A 22,008-nucleotide genomic window follows, 5' to 3' on the forward strand; every position below is an offset into this window, starting at 1 on the left:
GAGATCATGACCTGAGCCAAAGTCGGACGCTTAACAGACTGAACCACCCAGGCGCCCCAATATAATTTTAAAATACATCAAAAAAATTGGTAGTAAAGACACCAAAATATTAACATTGACAACCTAAAAGAAGTTGACTTATGTGTATTTCTTCTTTATTCTATACTCATCTCTCTGACTAGAACATGTATTGCTTTTATAATAAAAATTACATTTAAAATACTTTTAGAACACATTAACAGTTTAATTTAAAAAAACAATACTTTTGTTTCTAACATTAGTGCTTTATATATTGACAGATATTTCAATCATTTGACTCAGGAAAACCTCTTACTAGTAAAGAAAATTTACAGGTAAGGATAACAATATTTTATAAATGTTGGATACTTCGTAAGGATAATTTTGAGTCATTTCAATCTATTTGGTAAGTATAACACTTGTTTTTGAAAATCTGCTATGTAATTAATATGCTTTTCTATTTCTAATAATGGGGTTTTATCTCCAAATGTTGGGCCCAAGGTAGTGTCGGACCCAGACTGCTCTGGCTTTCAAATTGAGCAAATATCGTTTATTGCTTGTAAGTTTTAAATTATATATGTGTATTAATTTTGTTTATATAGCCCTGTCAAGTATCTAACTTTAATGTTTATCTTGATTACCTTGGTGGGAATAGCTGACTTTGATTATAAGAAAAGGATTTTTGTGTGTTTTGCTGGTAGCCCACTTATTCATTTCTGCTTTTACTCACATCCTTTCTCCAGTCTGAGACTGCCTCTCAGTCAGTGGTTTTCTTCTTTCCATTTATTGAAACATTTTTTTAAAATTATAAAAATAAAAAATTTTTATTGAGCTATAATTGACATATAACATTGCATAAATTTAAGATGTACAGCACGTTGGTCTGATACTCTTATGTCCTGCAGTATGATTCCCACCATAGTGCTGGCTAATGGAAGGTTGTCATGTGACATTTTCATAAGCAACTCCTCTAACTTCCCAGTGCTCCTTGCAAACAGAGGACTAGACTCCCCATCCCAGCACGTCTGTTCTTGTCACTAATTGAATGATTGGGGTTTAAGCTTTTGATAACCTAGTAGCATTTAAATATCTTTTTGTTTGTTTCAAGTTTTTATTTAAATTCTAGCTAGTTAACATATAGTATAATATTAGTTTCAGGAGTAGAATTTAGTGATTCATCACTTACATACCATACCTAGTGCTCATCATAAGTGCCCTCCTTAATACCCATCGCCTATATCTCCCATCCCCCTACCCCCTCCAGCAACCCTCAGTTTGTTCTCTGTAGTTACGAGTCTGTTTCAAGGTTTGCCTCTCTCTTTTTTCCCTCTATGTTCATCTGTTTTGTTTCTTAAATTCCACATATTATTGAGATCATATGGTATTTGTCTTTCTCTGACTGACTTACTTCGCTTACCATAATATGCTCTAGCTCCATCCATGTTGTGTAGCATTTAAATATCTTGAAATCGTTTTTTAAAATCTCAGGAGTATTGTCAGTCTGACCACTAGAAAGTGTTAAGGCAGAAGAGTAGTAGTGCAGCCATTGGTAAGGGGGCTACAGACCCCTAAAGGGTTCACACAACCAGGTGATAGTGCAGAGAGACAGCTGCACGTAGTTTTAATTTTTTTAAATGCTAGGAAACAACATTCTGTTTCATTAAGTAAGATATTTTTATTAAATAATGTTGAGAGTCATTTACACAAAATTGCTTTAGTGTTGTCTTCCATAACTTTGATAGGAAATGTATCCTCTCCTTTTATTAAATGTAATCTTACTACTTTCCCATTAGTGTTCATGTTATCCCACAAACTTCACTTTTAATTATGCTTCAGATGATTCATTGTTTTCCCTTAAAATTTGTTTTGATTTATAAGCAACTTGCCTGAAATGAAAGAATTGGTATCAGGAAGATACGCACACATATTCATATTTCGCTTCAGTGTTCCAAGACCTTCAAATGTTTAAGAATATTTCTTCCCAGTCATAAACTCCAAGGCATCCAAAAAACACTTCCCCAAAAAGAATGTCTATCTGATCATTTCTTTTTAAACAAAAAGAGACTGACAGTATAATGGAAAACTGATTTCTATTAGCTAATTAATTAAAACAGAACTGTTGATCTGCTGAAGACTCTTCAGATTACACTTTATATTTTCTGTATAGAGGGAGAGAAAGGAGTATTAAATAGCATTACTAATTACTCTTCTTTTGATCCTCAAGTGTTTGTGTGTAATTGTCAAGACTCATTAAGACGCTATTTGCTATGGAGAAAAAAGAGAAGAGAAACCTCCTCTGCCCTACACCCACAACCAATCTGAAGTTTCTTCCCTAGATAGAGAATGCCAACCATGTTCCTAGCACACTGTTGCACGCTCGGGCTCTTCTGCATGTATTGATTTTCAGCCTTTAGAAGATGTTAGGATGGGAGAATGAACAACAGATCTCTCCACTGCCACTATTGCTTCAGACTCTCCCAAACACTGAGGTTTTTTCTTTGTAATTCATATAAGGCAAATAGTTTCCCTCTTTTCTAGAATATAGAGCCCCAGCACCTGAGATTATTAATCAACAAATATTATTAATTCAACAATTTTTAATAAGAGTCTGTTGTGTGCAAGGCACTCTTCTGGTGTTGTCAAATAAATACATTAGTCAGTCAGCAACAGACAAACTCCCAAGTCATCAGGAAGCTTGTATTTTAGGGGAAAAAAACTAATAAGAAACATGATGTATAAGTAAACATTATACTTAAGTAAATTATATGGTAAGTTAGAAGGTGATCCATGCTAGGGAGAAAATAAACCCAGCAGCACATAAAGGGGATTGGGATCATGGGACTAGGTTAGGGAGTTGTAATTTTAAATGGGGTAATCAGGTTAGTCCTCACTGAGGAAACATTTGTGAACAGGTAAAGGTACAAGTTTAGGACATCTGGAAAAAGAGCCATCTAGGAAGAGGGTACAATGAATGCAAAGGCGTTAGGGCAGGGTTGCCTAGCTTGGTGGGGGACATCTTTGTCAGTGTGACCAGAGCCGTGTGAATGATGGGGAAGCAGTAGGAAACAGCATCAGAGAGGTAATGGGGCCAGTTTGAGAAGGGCCTTATTGGGCCTTTGTAACTTTGCTTCTTCCTCTGAACAAAATGGGGAGCCACTGGAAGGTTTAGAGCGGGGCTGTGGCCTAATCTACCTGTTTTAGCTGATCTGTTGAGCCCACTGTGTGCTAACTACTGTTCCAGTGCTGTCAACCTCAGTCATACTTTAGTGTGTGTGTGTATGTGTGTGTGTGTGTGTGTGTGTGTGTGTGTGTGTGTGTGTGGTTGTGAGGTAATTAGGAATACAGTTTTGGACATGTTGAGTTTGAGGTATCTCTTAAATATCCAAATGGACTATTTGAGTCAGAAGCTGATTTGACTTCAGAAGAGAGATGAGAGCTGGAGAGAAAATCGCAGGATTTTATCTGCATTTAGATGAAACTAAAACCATGAGTCTGTTTCAGATAATCTAAGGGGCGTGAGTAAAGAGAGGGAAAAGGACCAAGACGTGGGACACTCCAATGCTGAAAATACAGGAGGGGTGACTGGGTGGCTCAGTTGGGTTAAGCCTCTGACTCTTGATTTCGACTCAGGTCATCTCATGGTTGTGAGTTCGAGCCCCATGTTGAGCTACACGCTGACAGTGCTGAGCCTGCTTTAGATTCTCTCTCTCTCTCTCTCTCTCTCTGATCCTCCCCCCCACTTCTGCTCCTCCTCTCTCTTTCTCTCTCTGCCCCTCCGCTCTCTCTCTCACTCTCTCTCAAAATAAATAAATGAACTTAAAAAAATATGGGAAAAGAAGAGGAACCAACAAAGACTGAAAAGGAACGACCAACAGTATAGGAAAGAAACCAAGAGAATGTGGTGACTTCTAAGAGAAGTCACTTCTCTTCTAAGCTAAGAGAAACATTTTCAAAAGAGGAAGTGATTCGGATGCCTGGGTGGCTCAGTCAGTTAAGTGTCTGACTTCAGCTCAGGTCATGATATTGTGGTTCATGAGTTCAATCCCCACATCAGGCTCTCTGCTGACAGCTCAGAGTCTGGAGCCTGCTTTGGATTCTGTGTCTCTGTCTCTCTCTAACCCTTCCCCTGCTCGCACTCTGTCTCTCTCTTCCTCTCAAAAATAAATAAACATTAAAAACAATTTTTTAAAAAGGAAGTGATTAATAGTGCCATATTTTGCAGATGAATCAAGCACCATAAATCACTAAGTCAAAAACATGCATCTTTTTTTCACATTTAATAGCTCTAAAATTAGAATGCATTTTATGGTTGAGGGCATGTGACAATTTAAGTGGTATATAAGATAATGATGTCTTAGATTAAAAGTAACGTGGCATATGAGGACTAAGAATGGAACACTGGTTTAAGGCAAGTGTAGGCCACTGGTGACCTTGGCCAAAGAGTTTCAGTGTAGGAGAGGAGTGGGTTTAAAAGCAAATGAAAGGAAAAAATAAATAAATAAAAGCAAATTAAAGGAGAGAAATTGGAATATTGACAATTCTTTAGATCATTGCTCTAAAGGAGAGTGAGAATTTGGACAGTAGCTGGAAAGGGTAGTCAGGGCATAAACAGTTTTTGTTTTTTAAGATGGAGGAGAAGACAGTATGGCTATGTGCTGATAAGAATGTCTGTGGCAAGAGGACATTTATGATGTAAGAGAGAATGGCTGAGTAGACCAGTGCAGAAAGGATCAGTGGCCTAAGTGGCAAGATGCTTGGGTAGGTGGGAGAAATGGAGCTATAGGGTCTATATACACTACTTTGGCCGCCTCAGTTTTCTCTGTTAAGTAGAGGAAGCGAGGTCATTAGCTGGTAGGAACATCGGGGAGGAAGGGTTAGAATTTAGAAGCAAAAAGAGCATGAAATTGGTTGTCTAGGAGAGAAGGAGTGTGAATGGACTAGGAAAATGTAGGACGATGACCAGGCAGCACTGAGGTTTGGTCAGGAACTTCAAGTGGGACCACTTAGTCAGACTGCATGATTTTCTTCAACCTTCTTCCGCGGCAGGGTGCACACCTAAAGAAGGTTCAACACTGGATTTTACCAGGGCTGTGGTTGTGCAAAGGAAGTATATATGCAAAGGAGAGGGCCAGGGAATTGAGGGTGTACATGGGCGAGATCTAATGATTGGGCACAGAATCTAAACTGGGTGGGTAGCATGCTTGTGTACCCATTCTCCTGCTCCTGTCCCAGTACCTCTAATTCACTCATGCTAAAGCAGAGCAGACAAGTGTGCCTGGCTGATGAACTCTTGTGGGTTCTCTGTGTTAATGAGATGTCCCCTCCCTTGCTCTCAGCACCAGGTTTACTCTCTTTCTGTGGCAGGGCTGGGCTATTGAGGCACAGATCACAAACCAGTGGGGAAAGGCAGAAGCACTCAGAACTGCTGGGGTACATCTGACAGTGTACATCTCTTGAAATAGACCTGCCATGTATGGTAGGTACCTCATGTCTATAGTGTATTCCTTCACCCAACACCAAACGAGGAATGCAAAAAAGGATGAAAACTAATAATATCTGAAAACAATACTTTACTGATTTGCCTTTTTTTTTGTTTCATTTTTTAAGGCACTTGACGAATTAATAAGTAAAGGATTGCCTCTAATTCTGGTTACAGTTGGCCAACCACATCTCCTAAATAAGTTTTCTTTCATTAAAGCCTACTTTTTAATAAGTGTGGCTGCAACAATAAATTGTGTCCCAGAAAATTCAATGAAAACAATCTACCATGGACTTGTTTCTGAGAAGAGTAGAGCAAACTTTCAAAACTTGAAAGGTAATCTTTTGTTTCATTTTTGACTTCTCTTTCTCCTCTTTCCCCAACTATTCCCACTCCACTCCCAGTAATCCATATGAACAATCTAGTATACATTCTTCCATATTGTTCTCTAAGCACACTTAATGACACACATATGTGCCTATGTTAGGTATATGCATATCCATTTCTGTCCACATATATCAGTATTCATACACTTTTTCATATATATACATACAAAATAGGATTCATCATTTATTTATAAAATGATATATTTTACATTTTTCTGCATCTTATGTTTTTTATGCATAAAAGCTTCACTAAAACCACTTTAAGGCAACTGCTTTGTTTGTTCTGCTATTCTGGTTGTGCCGTGTTCTATGCTGAATATCTCGCGGCTTGTTCAACCATCCCACTATTGCTGCACATTCACTTTGTTTCTAGGAATAGGGCTGAAGTGCTACATATTCTTATCATGTAGTATATATTTCTATGGGATGAGATACCCATGGATAGGATTTATAGGTCATAGGTAAGTATTTCTCAACTGTATTGGATATTGCCCTAAGATTAATTGTTTTTCACCGTTAAGTATGGCGTTAACTGGATTCTTCATTGTTGTTCTTTATCAGGTGAGGAACTGTCCTTTTTATTCATGGTTTGTTGAGTGATTTTTGTCATAAAAAGGTGCTGGATTTTATTAGGTGCTTTTCCTGCATCTATTAAGATGCTTCCATGTTTTTTGGTTTTTATTCCGTTGATACGGTTTACAACATTAATTGATTTTTGAGTGTTTAAGCCAACCTTGCATTCTTGGGCTATCTCGCATTTAGTCATGGTGTATAAATTCCTTTTATATGTTGTTGGATTCTGTTTGCTAGTATTTTGTTGAAGGTTTTTATATCCTTATTCATAATAAGTATGGTTCTGTAGTTTTCATTTCTTGAAGTGTCTTTGTCCTGTTTGGATATCAGAGTAATATTGACTCTGTTTTAAAATGTAACTTTTATTATTATTCGGGTATGATGAGGTCAACAGATAAGAGGATGGTGGCCATTAAAAATAGAGTTTGTTATTCAGTTTTCCAGGAGGAGGAGCAGGTCATTATCTGGGAGGGGCCACACAGAGAATCACCAAAGTCACTGAGAAGCAGAGAGAGCAGGAGGACAATGTGGATCAAACTCTTCCTAGGATCTCTCATGTTCTGAAATGCATCCCAGCGTTCTTCCATGCCAATCTCCAGGCATTTATTTTTGATCTTTGTCTCTCTCTCACTTTCTCTTTTAGGGGAGAAAACCCAGCCCCAGATCTTTCTGCTGGGTCTTTCCCAATTCTCAAGCCCTCTTTCATACTCAGCTGTTTGCCCCAGAGCCCTTTAATTTAGGAGAAGAGCCAAGTAGGTAGTAGTTGGAAGAAGAAGGAAGTCAGATGTGTTCAATTCCATGCTATTTTGGACTTCCTCTTACCCCTTGACAAACTTAGTGTCTTTAGGTGGGTATTTTTTGCAGGAATTCCTAGTCAAATAATGATTTGTGGGGGTTTTTACCCCCTCTCCTCTGTAGTCTAGAAGTTCAGTTTTACTACAGCAGGCAGAGTCTGTGATCTAAATTATCTTGGTTCCTCCTGCTCAGAATGACAGGCTTTGGATTGTGGGTTTTTGAGATACTTGAGAATTGTGGATTTTGATGTTCTAAATACTCTCACTCTCTGCTCTTAGTGTGAGGGGCTTATGCAAATCAGTAGAACTACTGACATTTCCAAGGAGATCTTATTGAAATATTATAAAATCTAGGAGACCCAAAATACCTTGGGGACCTTAAGGCGTCCTGTGATCCCAGAGGAGGAACCATTACTCTATATCAGTGGCCAATAATTTAAACAACATCACCAAGAATCCTCAAGATCCTTTCAGAATTATCTGATTTGTTGTAAAAATCATCCTCAGCCTTTGAATATATGATATTTAAGGACCATTTGATAGAACAATATGTTTCTAATTATCATGGTGGTTTTTTTTAAATATGAAATTTATGGATAGTTTCCCAACTAATGATGAGTTTTATAAACTAGAATAAATATTTAAACTAACCACAGATATTCTTGGTTCTTCAAAAATTTTGTGTCTTTATAGAATTATGTTTAAAGGACGAGGGAATCTCATTTGGTCAGTTTGCAAAAATTAAAGATGACTTCACACTTAGCACAATAAAGGTAAGTTTGGAATTTTTTTCAAATCATATGAAACTGGTTACCAAAATGTCCACTATGAGGTCCTGGATAGGCTCACTTTCAGGGTTGTGTTTGCTCTTGGGAGACTGAGTAGCTTTTCTTGCATAAGCATGGATTGGGGCCAGAGACAGAGTCTACTCCTCGTGAGAAAATTAGATGCCCAGAGATTGTCAGACTTTGACTTTACAAATATGATTAAGGCACTGTGGAAAATATGATTCATTATTTGATGGGATTTGAGTATTCCATTCCCTGTTTCTCATTTCCTAATAATAATAGTGATGACAACAGCAACACAAACAGCTACCATTTATTCAGTGCTTACTACGTGACAGGCACTTTGCATGATTAATTTTTACAACTCTGGGATGTAGGTATTAATCATTTTTGAACTATGTTGTGCTGAACCGTGAGAAAATTGAGGCTTAGACAGAAAAAAATTCCTTAATGTCATGCATCTAATGAAATGCAGATCACGTTCTTAGCCATTATACTCAGTTGCCCTAGTAGTCCTTGTATAATGTGTACCACTCTGTACAAACAAGTTTTTAGAGACCTGTTTTTTGAAGGATTGGTTGGTCCTTTTCTCCTTTGCCATGCTGGGTTGGTATTTACTATTGATTGTCTGCTATAAAATCTCATTATCTTCCCATTACCAGTTAGGTGATCATAGCTTAACTTGAAATACAGTCAATCCTCATTATTCACAGATTCAGTATTTGCTAACTAGCCTATCTGCTAAAATTTATTTGTAACTCCAAAATCAATACTCATGGCTCTTTTTTTTGTGGTCATTTGTGAACATCACAGAGCATAGAAAAATTTCAGTTGCCCAACACACACTCATACATTCCTAGCTGCGCTGGACAAGGCAATTCTCTGACTTTTTGTTTCCACTCTCATACTGTAAATAAGAGTCCTTTCCATGGTCTATGCATCGCCATGTTTTTTGAATTTTTGTGCTTTTTATTGGTGATTTCACTATTTGAAATGGCCCCTAAGTGTAGCACTGAAATGCTGTTTATTATTCCTAAGAATACTAAATTCCTAAGAAGGCTGTGATGTGCTTTATGACTAAATGCATAATCCACGCTTATGCAATAAAAGCTTTAGTCAGGCATGAGTTTTAGAGCTATTAGCTATGAGTTCAAGGTTAATGACTTTACAGTATATATTAAATAATGTGTCTTTAAATATAAACGCACATTAAACAAAGTTATATGTAGATCAGTTGGCAAAAATATCGTGACCAGAGGCCAGCAGGAACTTATTCCTGTATTTCCTCTATGAGCAATGCTTCATTGTTTGCTAATTTAGTGTTTGTAGCAACTTTATGGAACAGTTTAAGTACTATGAATAATGAGCGCTGGCTGAGCACACAATAGAGGGTAACTGTTGTACATGCTTACTCTTGCCATTACTCTCCTTTTTGTTTTCTGTTGCCTTTTTCCTGTTCACTGAGCTCTCTTCTCTGATGATTATGTGCAAATTTCCTATTTGGTCTTCCGTTCAAGGTTACTTTCTTAGTGCATGAAAAACACCTGATAAATAGGAATGAGCTATTATTTGTATTATCTCTAAACTTACGTGATTGTGTGGTATTCTTTCTTTAGTCAGCTTTACTGACAGAAGCTGAGGACAGGCTAAACTTCCTTGTGTCAGAGATGGAGCATCCAGGCCACAAGGACCTGTCCCAGTGTTCTGCTGGTGAGTTGGAGATTGCGGTAGAGGCCAGGCTTCAGCTGGCTGCAATTGCCCTGCAAAGACACCGGGCTGCATACAGGTGAGTCTCTTCAAGCACAGAGGAGAATTTCTTCCTCACCCTAATTTGTCAAATATACCTAGACTGTGTGTAAGTTTTATCAATTCCAATATTAATAGGGCATGCTTGTGTTTAATTATTCAGGGGAGTTTCATATATTATTACACTTAAAACTACAGTTCTAAACAAAGCTATTACTTTACTAAAGCATAAGCTAGGATGTTTTTTTTTTAAGTTTATTTATTTATTTTGAAGAGGGGGAGGGAGAGAGAGAGAGAGAGAGAGAGAGAGAGAGAAAGAGAGAGAATCTCTAGCAGGCTCTGTGCATTCAGTGCAGAGCCCAATGAGGGGCTCAAACTCACGAACCGTGAGATCATGACCTGAGCCTAAATCAAGAGTTGGATGCTCAACTAACTGTGCCATCCAGGAGCCCCTAGGATGTTTTACAACATATAAAGAATGAACAAATTAACAGAGCTTTGTTTATGTATTTATTTATGTTTTTATTTTTAAAACTTTAATTCCAATAGAGTTAATATTAAAAACAAGCTCTATTATTAAAGAGTAACATTTTCTGAACTATGTTTTGCTGAACCATTTAAGAAACTGTTTTAAGTGGATAATTATTTAAATATGATACAACTGTTAGTATCAGACCTTTCATTTCACCTGTTCATTGATTCATTCATTAACCCAACCAGTATCCATTAACCACTGCATCGTTCGGCTCTTATCTAGACACTGAGGATACAGAGGGGAATGGAAATAGTTTCCATATCCATATGCTGAAAGATATATAAACAAGTAAGTGGGATAGTAAAACCACATGGACCTATATTTTCAAAACCTTCTCATATCATTTGCAATAAATAGCTCTATGATGAGGCCCCGTGACATTTCAGTAATGATTCTTTGAATAATGCACAGACTTATTATCTTCCATTCATTAGTTACATTCAAAAAATAATTTGGGGGCACCTACAATATGCTAGTCATGGTTCTTAGTTTTTGAGAGAAATCAATATCCCAGTACTGATAGACACTCACAGTACTGATAGATACTGTTAGATAGTACTGATAGATACAATTCAAAAATATTGAAAACAGGCCTACCCTCAGTGGAGCTTACAGTAAATAATAAATAGGCTGACAGTAAACTGTAAACATAGTAAATGAGTAAATTGTATAGTGTGGTCAAAAGTAATACATGTTATGGAGATACCAGGAGTAGAGGCAGGGGGAGGTGGAGGGCTATCATTGTAAAATGGTGCAGTCGTAATAAAGAGTAGACTACAGTTTGATGTTTGATGGCTGACAGCTTTCAAGCCCCACCGCTCCCCCCTTCTGCCCCACATCTGGGCAGGCAGATAAGAAAACCCAGACGCTTTCTTAGGTAGAGCTGTGAGAAAAAAGAGAAGCCCACCTATGGCTTCTGCAAAGGGGAAATCAATTCAGCAGAAATTTCCCTTTGCTTTGATGGGAAACCCGTAATCATCTCATCAGTGTGAGCCTTGACCATAGACCATGCCATGATTAACCACATCTAAATTTGATTTTATGCTAGAGCAGTATAGATTTTTGGAAATTTATAATTTTTGTGGTTTCTAAACAGTGATGAAAATCCGTCTAGTCCATTTTGGAGCAGTGATTCTCAAAATGTGGTTTCCAGATTTCTAGGGGGTGATTCCAACACCCTTTCAGGGGGTCTGTAAGGTCAGAACTATTTTTACAACAAGACTAAGATGTCATTCATCATCTTCATCGTGTTCTTATTTTCACTGATGCTTCAAGAGCAATGATAGGAAAACTTCTGGCCTCTTGCTGTGAATCACAGCAGTGGCCACAAACAGTATTACTAGTGGCCATTACACTCCTTACTGCTGCATGCTTGCAGTTAAAAAAAAAATGAAATAAAATAAAAATCCAGTTAATGCTTTTGATGAACCAGTAAAACCTATTACATTTATAAATCTCCATCCTTGAATATATTTTTAATATTCTGTGGGAATATTAAATGGGAAATACTCCTAAAGCATCTTTGCTGCATATCAAAGTCTGGTGGTTGTCTTGGGGAAGAACACATATGTAATTAAATGAGAGCTAAACAAGCAGTTATTTTCACAGAACACTATTTTTATTTGAAAAGGCAACTGACAAACTGGTTTTTCAGACTTGGGTGTTTGACAGGCATTTTATTGAAAATGAGCAAAATGAACATGCCACTTCTAAGGCAAACAACTAATAGTATCTGTTGCTAATGATAAAATCTGAACTTTTTCAGGGAAATTAGAATTTTGGAAAATTTCTATTTGTTACCATGAGCTTGACAGTTTTCTAATGCTTACATAGTTCTGATGAGATTGGGAGTCATTAATATTAACAAGCATCATTTTTTTTAAACTGTATAATGAAATGTTTCAACATTAAGGGGATTTGCATAACTCAGGGAGTTGTTATATTCCAAATCACCAGTGTATATTGTTCCAAAATCCTGGTTAACAAGATAGACCAATAGGTTTTAATGTACCAGAGTAGGAAATAGCATCAGTGTGTGGTATTAGCTTTCACATTGCAAGAAACTTTTAAGAAACTATCACTTGTCACATTTTGGTGTAGTATCAAAGAATATTCACAATTGTTTTAAGAGAATATAATACTCTTTCTATTTCCAACAACTACCTCTGTGAGACCTAGTCTTCTTCATATACTTCAACCAAAACAGTATGTCATAACTTGAGGCGCCTGGGCGGCTCAGTTGGTTAAGCATCTGATTTCGGCTCAAGTTGTGATCTCACAGTTCATGAGTTTGGGCCCTGCCTCGGTGGGGAGGAACCAGCTTTGCATCCTCTGTCCCCTTTGCTATCTTCCCCTCCCCCACTTGTTCCCTCTCTCTTTCTCTCAAAAATAAATATTAAAAAAACCCACCAAATATGTCATAGCAGACAAAAGAAGGAGATATGAAAGTCTTCTATTAGGTAGATTTTCTCTTATTAAGCCAGACATTAAAGAGATTTGCAAAAATACAAAATAATGGCATTCGTCTTGCTAATTTTTGTTGTTGTTTGGAAAATATAGCTGTCTTAATAAAAATGCATTATTGATGTTAACATGTAATGGGTTTATTGTTTGTATTTTAAAATGAATTAATAAATATTAGCAGAGTTAAAAATTTGTCAGCTTAAGTTCTAATATGATAAGTATTGATGGAAGTCTGGGAATTCTCAATAATTTTTAAGGGTATAAATGAGTGCTGAGGGGAAAAAAAAGCTTGAGACACACTGATTTAGAGTATTGTTATATTAAAAAAATAATGTATGGTTATATTTATAGCTATCTTTGAGAATACAGTGGTAGCTGATTAATGGTAAATAGAATTAGCATAATAATATATCATCTTCCCTCTTGAAGTTTGAAGAGAAGGAAACTTTACTATGTGATTTCTTATAGAAAGTATATGATTTGTATATATAGAAATACATCATCTCCCTCTCTATCTACAAAATATGTGACTATATGATTTCCTGTAGAAGAATGTAGAACTCTTTTCTCCAAACTGTTTCAGGGATCACCAGCAGCCCTAGAAAATATTTACCACTTACCTTCATTCATCCCCCTGCCCTCTGCATGAGGGCATGGAGGATATGAGTGATTTTTTATTTCTTTAGGGAGGAAGAAGGAAACAAGAAACTAAAAATTACAAAATGGCCACAGAAAGTAGTGTCATAATAGAACTTTAATTTGAAGACCAGATAGACATATGCAAATGATATGCAAGTATATCAGAATCACTCCTATTTTAAATACAGGAACCTGACCCTTGGGACAAAACCTGCAAAAACTTTGATGTTGTTGCCTTTTTGCAGCAGAGTTGTCATTTGGGGAAGTCTACTGTCAAGATGAATGAGTTTCTCCTATGTGAACTTTACCCCCCACGAGCTTCTGTTTGGGCGCTGCTGAGAGTGTTGGACAGTCCCTTTCCCAAATGATGGTTAGCTTGACATTTTATGATACTTCTAATAAAATTATGTGTCAAGGAAATTGAAAGGCACATTCCCCAGGGTGACAGGTAGAGTGAGCTGCATGGATTTTATGAGAACAAACTGACCATTTTTGTCATGAATGTTAATAAGAAGTAAATGGGATCAAAGTTATTCAAACTGTATTTCTGCTTCTTTTAGGGCTGCCTCTCTCAGAGTCCTGTCTTTTTTTTTAAATAAGTTTTCCTTTCTATTTAATTTAGTGTCTAAATGGGATACCATTTGAGCCTTTTAATTTTGTGTCAGAATGAAACTTCCTTCCTTGGGGATTTTAGAGTGTTTATAGTGAGTGATCCTACTCTTTCTGTCTCTGCGGTGGAGCACAGACTAGAAACTTTCCATTGTGCATCTATGCAGTGCCAGGTGGATTAGGACACACTAGTACCGTTTATATTTTATTCATTAAGTTTTGGGGTTAGCAAGATCCCAAACCTCATACCTCATTTGGCTTGAAGTCAGAATTTCATCTTCGGAATCAGAAGGGTGGGATGGGCACCTCTCTCTTCTTCCAGGGCCCTCTACTGGCTATCCTGTGCTAGCCTTGAAGGCTGCTCAGTAACCAAGGTGCCTTAGAAACTCTTAAGGAACCTCCACACTGCTTTCCAGAGCGGCTGCACCAATTTGCATTCCCACCAACAGTGCAGGAGTGTTCCCGTTTCTCCACATCCTCTCCAGCATCTATAGTCTCCTGATTTGTTCATTTTGGCCACTCTGACTGGCGTGAGGTGATACCTGAGTGTGGTTTTGATTTGTATTTCCCTGATAAGGAGCGACGCTGAACATCTTTTCATGTGCCTGTTGGCCATCTGGATGTCTTCTTTAGAGAAGTGTCTATTCATGTTTTCTGCCCATTTCTTCACTGGGTTATTTGTTTTTCGGGTGTGGAGTTTGGTGAGCTCTTTATAGATTTTAGATACTAGCCCTTTGTCCGATATGTCATTTGCAAATATCTTTTCCCATTCCGTTGGTTGCCTTTTAGTTTTGTTGGTTGTTTCCTTTGCTGTGCAGAAGCTTTTTATCTTCATAAGGTCCCAGTAATTCACTTTTGCTTTTAATTCCCTTGCCTTTGGGGATGTGTCAAGTAAGAGATTGCTACGGCTGAGGTCAGAGAGGTCTTTTCCTGCTTTCTCCTCTAAGGTTCTGATGGTTTCCTGTCTCACATTTAGGTCCTTTATCCATTTTGAGTTTATTTTTGTAAATGGTGTGAGAAAGTGGTCTAGTTTCAACCTTCTGCATGTTGCTGTCCAGTTTTCCCAGCACCATTTGTTAAAGAGGCTGTCTTTTTTCCATTGGATGTTCTTTCCTGCTTTGTCAAAGATGAGTTGGCCATACGTTTGTGGGTCTAGTTCTGGGGTTTCTATTCTATTCCATTGGTCTGTGTGTCTGTTTTTGTGCCAATACCATGCTGTCTTGATGATTACAGCTTTGTAGTAGAGGCTAAAGTCTGGGATTGTGATGCCTCCTGCTTTGGTCTTCTTCAAAATTCCTTTGGCTATTCGGGGCCTTTTGAAAATTAAAAATAGACCTACCCTATGACCCAGCAATAGCACTGCTAGGAATTTATCCAAGGGATACAGGAGTACTGATGCATAGGAGCACTTGTACCCCAATGTTCATAGCAGCACTCTCAACAATAGCCAAATTATGGAAAGAGCCGAAATGTCCATCAACTGATGAATGGATAAAGAAATTGTGGTATATATACACAATGGAATACTATGTGGCAATGAGAAAAAATGAAATATGGCCTTTTGTAGCAACGTGGATGGAACTGGAGAGTGTGATGCTAAGTGAAATAAGCCATACAGAGAAAGACAGATACCATATGGTTTCACTCTTATGTGGATCCTGAGAAACTTAACAGGAACCCATGGGGGAGGGGAAGGAAAAAAAAAAAAGAGGTTAGAGTGGGAGAGAGCCAAAGCATAAGAGACTGTTAAAAACTGAGAACAAACTGAGGGTTGATGGGGGGTGGGAGGGAGGGGAGGGTGGGTGATGGGTATTGAGGAGGGCACCTTTTGGGATGAGCACTGGGTGTTGTATGGAAACCAATTTGTCAATAAATTTCATATATATAAAAAAAAAAAAAAAGAAAGAAACTCTTAAGGATCCTTGAGTGGGGAGGGGTGTCAGGGAGAGGAATTTTCATTCCTATACACGTACTGAATCTGTGTCACATTTTGTGTTGATTTCTTGCTTGTTTGTTTAGTTTTATTTTAAAGAAAAACAGTTAAGTTATATAGTCACGAACAATACCTTAGGAAATATTCTACAAATATCTAAACCATTTTAACAAGTCAGTAGCATCTTGGGAATTTAAAATTCAATAATCACAGAAAGCTTTATATTCTGGTTACTAACTTAGAAAAAAAATCAATTTGGTTACCCCTCATATTCCCTGGCCTACTCGGTCTACCTAGTGAGAACAGCTCGCATGTATTGAGCATGGTCTATTTGGTAAGCACTCCTATTTGCTAATAAGTTCACCCCACTCTTACTAGAATACCAATTCTATGAGGGCAGGGACTGTATCCATAGCCCCTAGATTTTTTCCTTGCCCATGGGAGGTACTCCTATGTGTGTGTATTTTTGAACAAATGAAAGAATAAATAGCTCATTCAATCTTTACAATGATCCCATTTCATGAAGTCTGCTAAGTAGAATGTAAGGCAAGAGGCATTAAAGTGGACAAAGAGAGCCTTTGCATGGATAAAAGGTACAGTCAACAATGAGTACGTAGCAATCATAAACATGGCACCAATAACTGTACCAAAATAAACAAAACCAAACTTATTAGAACTGTGGAAAGACCGAGGTCATGCTATAGGCAACAGTTAAGAGGGCAGGCACGGGAGCCAGCTGCCTGGGTTCTAATCCCGCCCCCTTCTTTCTAGTTGTGTCATCTTAGGCAAGTCATTTAACATTTCTGTCTCCATTTCCTAATGTATAAAATAGTGATGATAATAGTAGGATTAAAATTGTGATGATAATGCTTGTAGGATTGCGGAGGGGATTGAGTAAACTAATTCACCCAAAGCACTTAACACAGCACCCGACAGGTGGTAAACACTCGGTAAATACCAGTTACTGTTTTTTAAAGGATTCTGGAGAAAAAAAAGAAAAGAGAGAAAGTCTCTTGGCAGAGTGTGTGTGTTGGCACAATGTTTTCAGCTTTTAATACAACAAGTTGACAAAAAAGAAGATTTAAAAATAAAATTTAAACGTTGAGCATATGTACACACTCTAGGACCCTACAAGCAGAGACTATACCTCCCCAGAAACATGCTGGACATGGATAAAGCTGACCTATACTAGGCCAGAAACCTAACTGACCCACGGTCCAGGGACACGGGAGGCCTCTGGGACGTATATGGAGGAAAATGGTTTGATCTGATTTACCTCTTGATGAGGTCGCTGTGACTGCTGTGTGGAGAACAGGGCTGCAGGAACACGAGCCAGAGCGGGAGGCTGGTCAGGAAGCTCCCAGTCACGCAGCCTGGAGAGGATGGTGGCGTGGATGAAAGCGCTAGCACTGGAGGAGGTGAGGAGCACCTCACCACCTCACCTGGCTGGTGTCTGTGTTTTGAAGGCGAGGCTGACAGAACTCACTGATGGATAGAACATAGAATGTGAGTCGGTGAGGTAGCAATAGCGATTCTGGGCTCTGCTTCTGTGTTGGAAGACGAAGGAAGAGGAACGGGTTTGGCATAAGAGGAAGAAGCCAGGGGATCTGCTTTTAACCTGTTCTATCAGTTTCCTAGTTCTGCCATAACAGAGCACCAAAAACTCAGTGGGTTCAAACAACAGAATTTTATTGTCTCACACAGTTCTAGAGTCCATGCTCTAAAATCAATGTTCTTGGGCCATGTTCTATCTGAAGGCTCTAGAGGAGAAGCCCGCCTTGCTTCTTGTAGCTTCTGGTATTTGCCAGCAGTCCTTGGCATTTGTTGGTTTATAAAGGCACCACTCTAGGCATGCCTGTCTTCTCCCCGTGTGTCTGCATGTCACCTTCCCTCTGTGCATGTCTGTCTCTCCAAATTTTCCTTTTTTATAGGGACAGCAGTCATATTGGGATAGGGTCCACCCAAGTGGCCTCATTTTAACTTGATTACTTCAGAATACTACCATTCTGAGGTACTGAGGATTAGGACATCAACACAATTTTTATTTTGAGGGGACACAATTCAACTCATAACACCTGTTAAATGTTATTGTCTATTAACTATTCAAGTGAGAGCTTAGATAGATGGGCATATTGTCCATTTGGCTTCCACCCAGTCTTTCCATATTATATAATAATGTTACGATAAGCATTTTCAGGTATATAGATTGTTCTGCATTTTGAATTTCATTTTGGAATAGATTTTTAGAAGCCTCTTGATATACATTAAGACATTTTGAAGAAGTGTGACATCAATTACAATTTTATCATTCTATAGAGGAGGAGAATATGATCGTTTAAAGTGCAGACAAATGTATGAAGCAACAGGAAATAAGGACAATTCCTATCTCCTGGCTTCTGTTTTCTTAACTTAGTATGTTTGCCTTCTGGTTCTGCTAGACACTGAGTAAGTAATAATTTAGCTTAAGAGTTTCCAAGTGTACAGCCTTAAGTAACAAAGTTCTATGACCTCAAAAAGCGGAGAATTACATTCTGATACATATAAAATACTTATGTGCTCATTTTATTAATGAGATTGCCAGAACTAATAAGGTTTAAAATATATTTTCTGTTTTAGTGCTGCAATAGTATTTTCTACACTTAGACTTCTCCAGGATTCAAAACTTTTTAAAAAGAAGGTAGTACAAGATGACACAGAGAATTCCATCTCTCTGGGAGCTTCTGTATGTATGAATTTAATTAATGTCTATCTTTACAATACTTACTATATAATAACTGTTGGCATGCTAAGAAAGTGTCTAATTACTTGGATGAAATAAAGGCGTAAAGTAGAGAAAACACTGGATTCAGAGTAAGGAGATAAATGTTCAAGCCCCATTTTATGCCCTTTTTTTATTGGCATACCTTAGGCAAGTCCCTTAAACTTTAAAACATTCTTTGATTAAAAATTTTAAGTTTAATTTAAATCTCATTTGTGAGCTGATGGAACTGAATGTAATAATCACTGAGGTCCCACCAGATACATTTTTCCAGTATTCGAGATCTGATTTCTTTAGCAAATAAAGTTGTTTCACTTTATTTTGCTCCTGATTTCACTTTTGAATTTTTTACTTTGGCATCATCAGTAGATACCTGTGTTATTTCCTACCCTGGATTTCTCATAGTTAGATTCTTCCACATTTTAAGCTCTAAAATCTCTTTGACAACTGGTGTCACAAATTCTTTGAAATTTTATTGGATTTTGATAAGACCAAGTAATTTAATGATAGAGGATTGTTTAGGATTAAAACATAAAGATTCATCACACAGAATCCTTGCTCATTATTTTAAGCTTTACTAATAAAATTGCTAATATCTAGTGTCATTACAAATAAGCAAAACTAATTATCCTAAATAGAAACTCATTTCTTACTATATTAAAAGCAATAAAAATGCTAAAAAGCAATCTAATTCAAAAATTGACTGAGAGGAATGGTTGTCATTTGGGGGCTATTTTGCCTCCCAGGGGTGATTTGGCAGTATCCGGAGACATTTTGGTTGTTAGAAGGAGAGAGGGTGCTACTGGCATCTAGTGCATAGAGGTCAGGGACGCCCTAGACACATAATGCACAGGACAGTCCCCCACAGCCACCAGCAGTGCTGAGGTCTAGAAATGCTGTTTTAGATGAAGGTGACTTGGCTGTCTAATAGTAACAGGAAATGTAGGCACTGAGAGATGAAGGTATGGGGATAGGCATTTTTTCCTGTATTGCTAAACTAAATACTAGACTCCTCAAGTTCTTGGTGTGCCCCTTCCAGTCACCATCCTGCCTTGAAGGCTCTGTTCACTTCTTACTCTGTTCCCAGGACAGGCTCCCCCTCCTCTTCTGTGCCTCCCACCTGGCTATCCACATTCCAGCCCCTCCTCAGTCTTGCTGGCCACTCCTTGATATTAGGTGTTGCTGATTGATTGAAGCTGTCAGAGATGCATAGCAGGAAATTCCTAGAACAAATGGACATTGTTCTAGACAGTTTTAAAGTTCCCAAGTGTCTAAAATGGATTCCTCCTATTAGAAAAAGCTCCCCTTGTCCTTCCCTCTCAGTAGCTCTGGACATTAGCCACCCTCTCGTAAAAGGCGAAAGATTTATACGATCTGAAGAGAAACCAGAGTATTGGCCACCCCCTTGTAAAGTGCAGTAACGAAGATGGTAAATCAATTATGACACACATTTGGAATGTGAGCGGCATATAATAGTGTGGGACAATGGATTAAGACAGGGAGCTCTAAATTCAGGATGCAAGTTTGAATCCCACCTCTGCCAAAATGTAATGGAGTTTAAGCAAATAGTTAACCTTTCTAGGTCTCAGTTCTCCCATCTGTAAGACAGAAAAAATAATAACCCCTCTTTGGCTTTTCGGGAGGATTAAATAAGATAATGTGTGTAAGGCATTTGACACAGTACCTGGAATATAATAAGTACTCAATATATTATTTATTATTCCTCAGCCATTAAAATGATGTTCACAAAATTTTTGAAGACCTAGATACTGCTGATAATATCATTTGCAATGAAAAATTCAGAGTGCAAAACTATTTTCTATAATGGGTATAGAAAGAAAGAGAAAAGCTGAAAAGCAGTATTCCAAATGTTAATAGAGCATGGCGGGATTATGAATCATTTTATTTGTTGTGTGTGTGTGTGTGTGTGTGTGTGTGTGTATTTTTTCCATTTTATAGAATATGCAAGACAAATTTTCCAAAATTAAAAAGTTAGTATAAAATGATATCAGATGCTTCTCTTAACTTTCATTTAGCATTTAGGCAAAAACTTTGAAATTACTAGATGGCAAGATAACAATCATTTTAATATTGTTTAGGCCACTGAAAATAAAGATGATGGTGAGTTTCTAGATCCTACTTCCCTAAATTCTCGAGAACATTTCAACATCCATCTGTGGTTGAGATGCCGCCTAGCATTGGTGACCGCCTTTGTTGCACAGATTCATGGCGTTGGAATTGTGACAGGTACAAATATCCTGTTTTCTTAATAACAGTTTTCCTAAACATTAATTTTACTTAGGTAATGGAGGTTTTATTGGGATACATTCGATTATAACATTCACATTTTCCAACTTTATAGCTTGATCTGTTTCCAGAATAAGAGAATTCATGTTATAAAAATAGTCATTTCCGTAACACTGAAAATGGCCTCTGTGTTTCTGATGTATGCAAAACAGGCAAGGAGATTTCAAAATACCAACATGCAAGTCTTCTTGTCATTCAGGGAGGCAGCGTAGTGTAGGGGGCTTGAGCACAGATTCCGTCGCTGGGTACCTGACTTAGGTTCAAATATTCGGTCCACCACTTCCTCCTTGGTCAACTCTCTTAATCCCCCTATGCCTCAGTTTCTTCCTCTGGCAAAAATGGAAATTATTGTACCTACTTCATAGGGTTATTGTCAGTCTTAAATGGGTTAAATTTATAAAGTTTTAGATCATAGCCTGGTGCATATACATGTCAGTTTTTACAGTGATTAATAATTATCTGTTTGTAAATCTATCTATCCAGCCATCTCTATCCATCTCTCACATTAAATATTTTTCATGTAGCATTATTACTTTTGTAGCATTGGAATACCCTAAAGTACTTTTCCCCAGATTGCAGCACATTTTTTTTAGTGTTTCATGTAGAGTCTGTTTTCTGTCTTTATATCTTCCTTTCTCTATTATACAATATTCCTGTGATGAATATTGGGGGTCTTATGCGTATGTGCTTTCTTACTTTCTCAGTGCATTTTAAATAACTGCATTTATTCACTTTAGAAAACAATATGACAGATTACGTCAGCCTCATCAACGAAGGGTGCATGGAAGCAAAAAGTGCAGGCGACAGGGAGCTACAAGCTGAATTCTTGATGCAAGCTGTAATCATTGGCCTACAAGAAAAGCATTTAAAGGCAGACATCATAACAAACCTTCAGGTAGGAAGGAGACCTCATTCACATTGATATTCACCTACTGATTCTGATTAGAACAAAAGGAGAGAATTTTAAATCCCATTAGATG

At 37.8% G+C, this 22,008-nt stretch overlaps 1 protein-coding gene across 1 annotated transcript in view; it reads left to right on the forward strand.

The window, feature by feature from the left end:
• Positions 1-22,008, forward strand: part of CFAP54 (cilia and flagella associated protein 54) — a 290,869-nt gene that overhangs the window by 187,454 nt on the left and 81,407 nt on the right. The window contains exons 47-53 of the mRNA XM_047065944.1: positions 300-353; positions 5,626-5,833; positions 7,944-8,023; positions 9,655-9,824; positions 18,580-18,685; positions 20,821-20,968; positions 21,766-21,923. Coding sequence (XP_046921900.1) covers positions 300-353; positions 5,626-5,833; positions 7,944-8,023; positions 9,655-9,824; positions 18,580-18,685; positions 20,821-20,968; positions 21,766-21,923 — 924 coding nt within the window. The remainder of the gene's footprint in view (positions 1-299; positions 354-5,625; positions 5,834-7,943; positions 8,024-9,654; positions 9,825-18,579; positions 18,686-20,820; positions 20,969-21,765; positions 21,924-22,008) is intronic.

Source organism: Lynx rufus, unplaced genomic scaffold (genome assembly GCF_022079265.1).
Source record: "Lynx rufus isolate CCGP_SWC_20201006 ecotype Redwood Valley unplaced genomic scaffold, mLynRuf1.p SCAF_7, whole genome shotgun sequence".
In the NCBI taxonomy this organism is placed as follows: Eukaryota; Metazoa; Chordata; class Mammalia; order Carnivora; family Felidae; genus Lynx; species Lynx rufus.